At 35.9% G+C, this 12,042-nt stretch overlaps 1 protein-coding gene across 1 annotated transcript; it reads right to left on the bottom strand.

The window, feature by feature from the left end:
* Positions 1-634: 634 nt before the first annotated feature.
* LOC144434090 (uncharacterized) lies at positions 635-2,243 on the bottom strand. The gene is made up of 2 exons (XM_078122546.1): positions 2,229-2,243; positions 635-1,462 (listed from the first exon to the last, which is right to left on the bottom strand). Exons 1-2 carry the CDS (start codon positions 2,241-2,243, stop codon positions 635-637), a joined length of 843 nt encoding a protein of 280 aa, XP_077978672.1.
* Positions 2,244-12,042: the final 9,799 nt, after the last annotated feature.

The raw sequence follows: 12,042 nt of genomic DNA, 5'->3' as shown, positions 1-12,042 counted from the left end.
CAGTCGTGGTTCAAATCTTGCCCAAGGACTTTAGCCACTCAGAAACAAACAGCAGGCAGCGACGTCTCCCGTTGATCAAACTCTTTAAATATATTGCCAAAGACAATATTTTGTTGGGTATAGTTGCACAAGTTGAAGATACTATGTAGCTTAGACAAAAAATAATTATTTGGTTCGGTTTACCCAACCCCAACTAGCTGTTCACTGCCGACCCTAAACTTATTTTTAAGCATTCGAGACAAAAATTGTGAAGTCTCACGAGAAATAGTGGATGCGGAAACTGACATCAACTTAAAAATACAAAATAAAACTATTCTTCTAATCTGTAATGGCTGTACATCTGATAGGAAGAAATAAACAGAACAGAGACCATTTGGAAAACAATGAACACCCTTAACTAGACACTCACACAGATAAAAAATAAAATAAAATAAAATAAGAAATCTACCTACCCCCTATTCTAAAATTGAGCATAATCGGAACCACACAATTATTTATTAGGCCTTACATATCGATACAAAATAATAAAGTGTACAAGTGTAGTAAATATTCCCTATTGATAAGATCATTTTTTTTCAGGTACTTTTGTAAAAAATAAATCTCAATGTGCCATTGTATGCATCTTTATATGGCATCATATTAATGCTAATAGAGCAAGGACAGCTAGTCTAGCTACATAAGCAAGCACGGCTGCTGTCTTTGAAAAAATGCCACTCTTCTCGTTCTTGACGTCTTCACTCTGGGCATCAGCTCGATCTTTTGGATCAATCTGGGAGTAGTTTTCTAGCTTATCTTCCTCCACCAAATTTGCTATTCTTTCCGTTAGATCATTGGTAAACGGCCTGTAGTTATTCGCGGCTTTAATTGTATCGATTTGCCTCACGAGAATGCCCATTTGAGATTTCTTATCATCTTCTTTCTCAACCTTATTGTTAAACGCAATTACCCTATTACAGCATTGCTCACGCAAAACGGAAATAAACGGTGGGACCCTACTCAAGAAAGAATGTATATCAACGTTCTCATCATCAAGTTGATCTTTTCTAGTGAATAACATGATAGCATGTCTGTACATGGCGTCCCCGAACATTTTAACAAGGAGGCGAAGAGTTGCGATACCTTCTGCCGTCAGTCGTTCATCGGCACTTAAGACGAGAATAATGCAATCTATCCCACCAGATTGGCTTATCGCAATTGTGACTGATTTACTGATTTCATTTAGCACGTATTCATTGTCGATTTCGGCGTTCGAATCGAACAAACCAGGGGTATCGATCACAACGAAACTGCCGTCTTTTGTCCTTGCCCAATCTGTTTTCTTTGTTCCTGAAGCAAAACCTCGATGCACGCCAAATTTATTCTCCCCTAGAATCATATTACCAGTGCGACTTTTACCACTTCCAGTTTTACCAACCAATACGATACAGGTTGGATTTTCAGCATACCGTTGGCTAGCCATTACCTGTGTATAGAGAATCAGATTGTCATGGTGTTTATCATAGCGCTGGCATTTATACGGTTTCGAAAAAATAGTTATATAAGTATTGTTGAAACTTATAATATTTTGCAAAAGAAAAAGAAATATGACCCAATTGTATCAAACCTCGTTTCAAATCAACGCCTACATGTATATCACCAGAGGCACATCAAATCCATATGTTTACGCTACGTCTGTAGGCTAGACCCTTGACGATCTCTCTCTCTCTCTCTCTCTCTCTCTCTCTCTCTCTCTCTCTCTCTCTCTCTCTCTCTCTCTCTCTCTCTCTCTCTCTTGATTTTGAAAAGCACGACAGGATACTTTATAAAAAGTTACTTAAAAATAGAATAATCATATAGATTTTGATACACGTACCCTTTTGACTTCAAAATATATTCAAAATTGGATTCATGTGACTGTCAGAGTTCTTCTTTAACACTGAAAACTTCCGTCGCTAATTTTATGTTGGAATGACTACTAGAGACAAACATTACATTACTTCAAAGCAGGAGGCAATGCTTATTAATAGCTCAAGGTGGTCATACTATTTTCACAAAATAAGTTAAAATAACGAGTTTCGACCGAGGAAATTCACTTGGATACTTGCCAAAGCACCTGACGGTTTATGTGACAAGAGAGTTCTGGTACAGTATATTCTTTGATACTCAACATATTGTCCAGAAAAGCCACACAACAAACACTTCGAGCTCTCTTTACAATAATGACAACACCCCACTATAAATCGTCATACCTGACTCGAAGCCATGTCATATAAAAAGGCACTACGCGACTAAGTTATCAACACTTTTGTTTGTTTATCAAAGAAACATTCGACATTTACTGAGACGGATTAAAGAGAAAGACTTGACCTTTAACCCTTTGTCACACTGAATGTCTAGCTTTAGAACATATAATGGTGTGTTGTTATCAGATGTTAGTGTTGTTCGTTGTTTACCTTGTCTACTCAACATTGTAAATAATGATTTTTGAGTGCTTAATTGTTTCACCTTTGAAACGTATTCAATATTCTGAAAACACACCGTTTATAAATTTCTGTTGGTGAACAAAAAATACAGAAAGTTGGTTCCTTTTTAACAAATTTGTGGTGAATTGATGGAAGATGAACAATGTGTTTGTACCTTTAAACATACCTGCCCTGGGGGGGGGGGGGGTGTTAAATCACCAAACTAGTACAGACATCTTGTTCATTTAGGGGAGTAGACCGTCGTCTTTGACAAAAAGTTAGTGATGGTAGTCATCGAGGGAAAAAATGTTGACCAAAAGAAAGATACAAAATTGTCCGGAAAACAAGCTTGCCTTGGGGAGACGAAAATAAGTTAAGTTGCCATGCAAATGTTGAAAGTTGAAACCACTTGAATTTATGCAACTGTTACAAATAAAGAAAGTTGGTTCCTCTTTAACAAACTCTGCAGGTGTTCAAATTTGAAACGAATTGAATAGGTTAACTTTAGCAATAGGTTTCGCCTGCGAAAGCAACTAGTGTTTACAAATTGCCACCATGTCTACTCAGCAGCTTTTCAAAGCCAATCTTGGATCATGGCTGCATCAAGATTGTCGGTTGTACTCTCGTCAGTTTTGTTTATAAAATCATTCTCGAAAAATATATTCACTCAGGATTAGTCTGTATTAGACGACAAAGCAGACATCTAAAACAGGGGGGGGGGGGCGATATTCATAGAACAGAACGCTTCTTTATTCTTAGCAGGACTTGGCTTTTACATACAAGTCCCATGCATTTGGCATTCAAGACTGCATTAATACGATGAAGTCTAATTATAACTCAATGATATTTAGAGGATGTTTGTTAAAATCTAATCGCTTCTCACATTAAGCATACGAAAAGTTTCATTAGAAACACTGAAGTAGCATACCATGCATACAACGTCCACACACACACGCACACACACACACACACAGACACGCACGCACGCAGGCAGGCAGGCAGGCAGGCAGACAGACAGACAGACAGACAGACTGAAAGGCTGGCATACACACATCCATCCATCCATCCATCCATCCATCCATACATACATACATACACACGTAACATTCATTGGTTACCTGTACTTCAACGCATTGTGTACAAAATCTTGCTCATCACCTACAAGCTAGGCTGTCAACAAACTATCACAATCCTACATCACTGAACTGTTACCCGTTCACAAGCCAACACGTGCTTTACGTTCCGGCACTCAGTTTACTCTAACCATACCGCGTGTTTCAACTACTACGTACGGAGATCGCACCTTCACTGTTGCCCAAGCAAGTTATGGAACTCTCCTCCAATTCACATCAGGAGAGCTGTATCAATTGAAACATTCAAGTCACAGCTAAAGACATACTTGTTCACAAACGTTTAGGACATGTAATTGTTGTACTTTAAACAGTAATAAATAAATAAGATTAGAGTTTTAGTGAATTTCAAGGTTTTTTTGCAAATTAATTCTTGTGCCATACATTTTACTTGGCATTGTGATAGAATTCTACAAAACATAATGAACTTATGTTCCACAACAATCTAGAGAAATCTATAATATCGAATGAGTTGCTTGAAAGGGAAAGATTAAAGAGATTTTCAGTGGATAACCAGGATGGATGTGAGATCAATATATCGAAGACAATTCGAATTGCTCAACCAGAGACGTGTATTTCGAATTTCTGCCATTCAGGGCCTCCTCTGAATAAAAATGTCAGTTCCATTACCTAGATTGAAAGACTTCAAGTTTTAATATACATAAAGTTGGAGAAAATTTCACATGTAGCTTCATTCAAGAAATGGAAATTAATCGATATTATTGTCTACGTAGAGAAAACAAAATAAATATGTTAAACCGACCTAACCTACTTATATTCGGCCATTTCAATTATTTATCACATTCCCTCGAGTGAAATATCGTTGGACTACTGTATGCACTATGTTTCAAAATTATTTCTTGATATTTCCTAAACATTACAATCATGTGAACTTGTACATCAGAGTCAATTTCAAAGTATATAATGTTTCAGTGCTTTAATTCACTCTGATTATACAAGAGTGAATTATAAACAATTAGGCTGTTGTGTATCCAACATTCACTATGAAAGGAGCTGAGGATAAAAACAGTGGGGTCATAACAATTCTGAAATATATTTGAAATATTATTCTCTGTATTTTGTATTTTTTCAAAACAAAACTAAACATAGCTGTCTAAAGTGATGGACTAGTTTGCCCCTTGAACAGATTTAGTTGCTCTTGCCTATAAGAGATGCAGGCATTTTGTTATTCCCTGGCGCAAACACAACATACATGTGTATCTCAAACCACAGTCCCGTGTGATAGAAGGACTGCGAGGAAACTTTGATTTGTATTGACTTATCAAAGTATAATAAATGTCAGATAACGTTGAGATTTATTCTTACAGTTCAAGAGATATGTGTAGTCGTACCGGACTCGAAGCCGTGTCATATAAAAAGTCACTACGTGACTAAGTTATCAACACTTGTGTTTGTTTGGAGAAAGACTTGACTTTTAACCCTTTGTCAATTTGGATCAAAACACTGAATGTCTGGCTTTACAACATATAATGGTGTGTTGTTATCAGATGTTAGTGTTGATCGTTGTCTACCATGTCTACTCAACATTGCAAATACTGATTTGTGAATGCTTAGTTGATTCACCTTTGAAACTGATCCAATATTCTGAAAATACATCGGTTATAAATCGTGTTCGTGAAATTCCTCAAAGAATAAAGAAAGTTGGTTCCTTTTTAACAAACTTGTGGTGAATTGTTGGATGATGAACAAAGTTCACTTAGTGTTTGTACCATTAAAAATATATGCCCTAGGGGTTGTTAAATCACCAAACTAGTACCGAAATCTCGTTCCTTTCGGGGAGTAGATCATCGTCTTTGTCGATAAATTAGTGACGGTAGTCATCGTCAATGACATCTAGATTTCAGTGTATATTTTAAATGTTTGTATAAAGATATATGTATTGGGTTTCACGAAGTGACCTGAGAGATTTTTTGAGGTAAAAAAATGTTGACCAAAAGAAAGATAAAAAATTGTCCGGAAAACAAGCTTGCCTCGGGGGAAACGAAAATAAGTTAAGTTGTCATGCAGGTGTTGACAGCTGAAACCATTTGAATTTATCCAACAAAATAAAGAAATTTGGTTCCTCTTTAACAAACTGTGCAGGTGTTCAAATTTGAAACTAAGGGAGTGATCAGTTTTTATGGCCAGGGGTGGGCCAGTGACTTTTTGTTCATGTTGTACTTAAAAATAGTGCAATTCATTAACAAAACAATCCACCCCCCCCCCCTCTGACAAATAAAAAACACGATGACCCCCCCTCCCCCATCTGTTGACAAGAAACACTCTTTTTGTTCTTGCAAAAGACACTCTATTCTCAAAGCATAATACCGCACACTGCACAGTTAATTTTACATGTTACATTTTCAGTAATTTTAAGTGTATCTGGTAAATTGCTATCCCAAATCCATTGCTTCACATGTATAAAGCTCTTTAGATAGGAACCCTATGAAAAGTATGATTGTCTGTTCACGGACGTACACAATATTCATGGTTTAGTAACCAAAAGTACTACGATATCTCTTAGAGTGAGTGAACTATTAATATTTATTAAATCAGCTAATTATCAAGTACAGTATTATAAATGGAGTTAATATACTTGTAAACCCATGTCAATAACTGTCACACATAATGATGTACTCGCACCATATAATGAATTGTTTACATCATATAAAGATATGTTCACATCAAATAGTCAATATATTGTTTTCTTTAGACTTAACACAGCTGTGGCTTTCCATACTTGTACACGTTTGCACTCCTCAAGGTTTTGAATAATGAAATGTGATAAATGTCATTGTTTCAAAACAGAAATTAAAAAATGTCATAAAAATGTGTTCTGTACTACAGTAGTTTATAAACTAGATTACTAATTCAATTCTTTTACTACTGGCTATGTTGTCCAGTATATTGTTGGCAACATGATAGCCTTGAAAATAAATACACTCTAATACCAAGGAAATGTAACATTATGATTTGCTGACAAAATTTTACTCTCAGTATACAGTCACTCAATGTGGATACTAGATATTCCAGAGGAGATGTAAAATCTAATTTTTCTCTTAACTTTGCACCGTGTCAGTACTATAGAAGTTCTGGCTACAGTAAATAGCCCTTTACTAGATCATCATCAAACAAGTCTGTGTTTATAACTTTATTTATCAGTCATTCACATAATATATATTCCCTGAGAATCCGATTAATATTGTATTCACCTTGGAATATATTTCTTTCTTGGTAGTTTATGGTGTAAAACAATAGCAAGAGAAAGGGGGGTTTCACATGTAGCCTAGTAACATGTATTAAACATGGTGATGGTCACAGGTATCAGAGAAGAAGTGAAACACAAACACAGAAAAGTTATTTTTATAAGCCATGTAGTTCGTACTATAGCTATGCCAAGTAACAGTACAATAGTTTGTACATGTACATTTGTATGATAAATCAACATATTACGGGTGAGATCAGTAGGTAAAAAAACTAATTCTTATAGTAAGGTGTCAGAACCCCTTCCTCACCCCTTCTAACTAAATCGGTAAAATTGTTACAGACAGCACAATCAATTTCAAATCAGTATGTAGTATCATGTAGTGCTATGAATACAAAACCAGTATGTAGTGAGGAAAAAATAGCTTTTTCATTGACACAATAATGTATTTTAGGGCCATTTTTCAATTTGACATTTTTAGAAATGTTTGTGTTGGGGTACAAAACAGATTTCATTATAAAGGACCTCCTCTCACCCCACCCCTCACTAAAAGAATTTAGTTTTTACCCTAAATTGAGCTATTGGTCTCAACCAAAATCAATTTGGAATTTCTAATGGAGATGATCATAGTTATCATACATTATAGGTACAAAAATATATAAGAACTAGACTAACTATACACATGGACATTGAATATCCAATATCTAGACACAGGGTGAGACAGGCATTTTCAGTCACAGTGTTTGCCACATATTATTTCAAAGTGTCCTAAATTGGTTATCTTTGTACACAATTCCACATGTTCAGGTCAATGGAGGGACAGATTTTAGAGCCAGTAAATCTTAAGGTATTTCATTTCTTATGTGTTACATGTACAGCTACACATGCAAGTTTTTCTACCACAGGATGACACAATGCAACGCATGGCGTGCAATAGCGAGAAGTCAATTTTCTAACAAATAACTGTTGCTTAAAGGTGGCCATGGTGCAGTGTTGTGATGCCATACCATATGTATTGGATTATCAAGAGAAAGAGTTCATGTTATATTTGAATGTATATTTATAGCTATTTGTTGATGGTTTATTTTATGCACTTACATTTTTTGTATAATAGCTTGCACAGCGCCCACAAGCGGCAGCATATTGGCTAAATGCCTAGTACGCCTGTGTGTCCTATACACTAAGCGATGTTTTTGGTGGTTTTACCCAAGGATGCATTGCGGTACAATGACTACTCATTCAAGTTCTACATGTATGTACGATGTGCAATCTCCACACCAAGGGCACTATCTATGATATCATTGTGAGGCAGCTGGTCACAAATGAATCTACCCAGCTGTGTGAGCTTAGGGGCTTTGGCCTAGTTATGATATTAAATATATGGACATTTAATTACAGGAGCATGGCTCATGGTTTTGTTTAGTTGAAAACAAGGTGACCCCCCCCCTTTATTCGCCTCGTAAAAATGATGACCCCCCCTTCTTTGAGTCCCAAATTGAGGTGCCCACCCCCAGCTGTAAAAACTGATCGCTCCCTAATTGAATAGGTTAGCTTTAGCAATAGGTTTCGCCTGCGAAAACAACTAGTGTTTACAAATTGCCACCATGTCTACTCAGCAGCTTTGCAAAGCCAATATTGGATTATGACTGCATCATTATTTGTAAGATTGTCAGTTGTATTCTCGTCAGTTTTGTTTATAAAAACATTCTGAAAAAAATATTCACTTAGGATTAGTCTGTATTAGACGACAAAGCAGACTTCTAAAACAAGGGGGGGAACAGAACGCTTCTTTATTCTTAGCAGGACTTGCCAATTGGCTTCCACAATTCCCATGCATTTGACATTTAAGACTGCATTAATACAATAAAGTCTAATTATAACTCAATGATATTTAGAGGATTTTGCTATAATCTAATCGCTTCTCACATTAAGCATACGAAAAGTGTGCATCAAGTTTCATTACAAACACTGAAGTAGCATACCATGCATACAACGTCTACATACACACAGGCAGGCAGACAGACAGACAGACAGACAGACAGACAGACAGACAGACAGAAAGGCTTGTATACACACATCCATCCATCCATCCATCCATCCATACATACATACTTACATACATACATACATATATGTAGACAGACAGACAGACAGACAGACAGACACAAGTAACTTTCATTGGTTACCTGTACTTCAACGCATTGTGTACAAAACCTTGCTCATCACCTACAAGGCTATCAACAAACTATCACCATCCTACATCACTGAAGTTTTACTCGTTCACAAGCCAACGCATGCTTTACGTTCTGGCACTCAGTTTACACGTACCATGCTGCGTGTTCCAACTACTACGTACGAAGATCACGCCTTCTCTGTTGCCTAAGTTATGGAATTCTCATCAGGAGAGTTGTATCAATTGAAACATTCAAGTCACAACTAAAGACATACTTGCTCACAAACGTTTAGGACATGTTCTTGCTGTACTGTTAACAGTAATCAATAAGATTAGATTTTTAGTGAATTTCAGGTTTTTTTTGCAAATTAATTCTTGTGCCATACATTTTACTTGGCATTGTGATAGAATCAATAGAGCCGTTTACACCAACATCCTTATTATATTTTGTCTACAAAACATTATGAACTTATGTTCCACAACAGTCTAGAGAAATCTATAATATGCAATGAGTTGCTTGAAAGGGAAAGATTAAAGAGATTTTCAGTGGATAACCAGGATGGATGTGAGATCAATATATCGAAGACAATTCGGGTTGCTCGACTAGAGATGTGTATTTCGAATTTCTTCGAATTTCTGCCATGCAGGGCCTCCTCTGAATAAAAATTGTCAGTTCCATTACCTATATTGAAAGACTTAAAGTTTTCAATTATTAATGTAAGAGTGTGGTAATATACATAAAGTTGTCGTAGATTTCACATGTAGCTTCATTCAAGAAATTATAATTAATTACAATTATTGATTACGTAGAGAAAACAAAATAAATCTGTTAAACCGACCTAACCTACTCATATTTCGGCCATTTCAATTATTTATCGCATTCTCTCTTAAGTAAAATATCGTTGGACTACTGTATGCACTATGTTTCAAAATTATTTCTTGATATTTCCTAAACATTACAATCATGTGAACTTGTACATCAGAGTCAATTTCAAAGTATTTAATGTCTCAGTGCTTTAATTCACTATGATGATACAAGCTGTTGTGTATTCAACATTCAATATGAAAGGAGCTGAGGATAAAATCAGTGGTGTCATAATAATTCTGAAATATATTTGAAATATTTTGCTCTGTATTTTGCATTTTTTCAAAACAAAACTAAACGTAGCTGTCCAAAGTGATAGACTTGTTTGCCCCTTGAACAGATTTAGTTGCTCTTGCCTATAAGAGATGCAGACATTTTGTTATTCCCTGGCGCAAACACAACATACATGTGTATCTCAAACCACAGTCCCATGTGATAGAAGGACTGCGAGGAAACTTTGATTTGTATTGACTTATCAAGGTATAATAAATGTCAGACAACGTTGAGATTTATTCTTACAGGTTAAGAGGTGTGTGTAGTCGTACCGGACTCGAAGCCGTGTCATATAAAAAAGTCACGATGCGACTAAGTTATCAACACTTGTGTTTGTTTATCAAAGAAACATTTGACATTTTTGACATTTGACAATGATTTGTGAATGCTTAGTTGTTTCACCTTGAAACTTATCCAATATTCTTAAAACTCACCGTTTATTGTGTTCGTGAAATTCCTTAAAAATAAAGAAAGTTGGTTCCTTTTTAACAAACTTGTGGTGAATTGTTGGATGATGAACAATGTGAGTGTTTTTACCGTTAAACATACCTGCCCTGGGGGTTGTTAAATCACCAAAATAATAAAGAAATGTTGTGCCTTTAGGAAAGTAGACAATCGTCTTTTTCAAAAAATGAGTGACGGTAGTCATCGTCAATGACATCTGGATTTCAGTGTATATTTTAAATGTTTGTATAAAGAGATATGTATTTGTTTCCACAAGGTGACCTGAGAGATTTCTTCAGGGAAAATGTTGACCAAAAGAAAGATAAAAAATTGTCCGGAAAACAAACTTGCCTCGGGGGAGACGAAAATACATTAAGTTGTCATGCAGGTGTTGAAAGTTGAAACCACTTGAATTTATGCAACAAATAAAGAACGTTGGTTCCTCATTAACAAATTATGCAGGTGTTCAAATTTGAAAGTAATTGAATAGGTTAGCTTTAGCAACTGGTTTCCCCTGCGAAAGCAGCTAGTGTTTACAAATTACCACCATGTTTACTTAGCAGCTTTGCACAGTCAATCTTGGATCATGGCTGCATCATTATTTGTAAGATTGTCGGTTGTATTCTGGTCAGTTTTGTTTATAAAAACATTCTCGAAAAAAATATTCACTTAGGATTAGTCTGTATTATAGATGACAAAGCAGACTTCTAAAACAAGGGGGGATATTCATAGAACAGAACGCTTCTTTATTCTTAGCAGGACTTGCCAATTGGCTTCCACAATTCCCATGCATTTGACATTTAAGACTGCATTAATACGATAAAGTCTAATTATAACTCAATGATATTTAGAGGATTTTGCTATAATCTAATCGCTTCTCACATTAAGCATACGAAAAGTTTCATTACAAACACTGAAGTAGCATACCCTGCATACAACGTCTACATACACACAGGCAGGCAGACAGACACACAGGCAGGCAGACAGACAGACAGACAGACAGAAAGGCTAGCAAACATACATCCATACATCCATACATCCATACATACATACATACATACATACATACATACATCCATCCATCCTTCCATACATACTTACATACATACATATATACATGCAGACAGTCACACACAAACACACACACACAAGCATAACATAGCCAGTGAAACTGGGAGTGTACGTATCTTGTCTATTGATTGACATCCCCGTCGATACAAGAAAGCCTGCAGTACTAATTAGTTCAATATCTAACTTAAGACACTGCCAAGGTTGCAAATGATGATTTGTAAATGGTTAGTTGTATCACCTTCAAACAAGTACAATAAACCTTGTTGACCTGCAATTAAGTTTGAAAAAAACATTGTGTTGGTGAAATTACAGAGCAAATAAAGAGATTAAGTGGGCTTCTCTTTAGCAAACCTGTGGTGAATGGTTGACAGATGAATAAATGGATAATGAAAGTTTATTAACCTTCAAACACACCTGACCTATTGGTTATTGTGTTTGAT

Source organism: Glandiceps talaboti, chromosome 4, assembly GCF_964340395.1.
Source record: "Glandiceps talaboti chromosome 4, keGlaTala1.1, whole genome shotgun sequence".
NCBI lineage: Eukaryota > Metazoa > Hemichordata > Enteropneusta > Spengelidae > Glandiceps > Glandiceps talaboti.
Note: the sequence above shows the minus strand (reverse complement) of the source record. Positions and strands in the feature narration are given on the sequence as shown.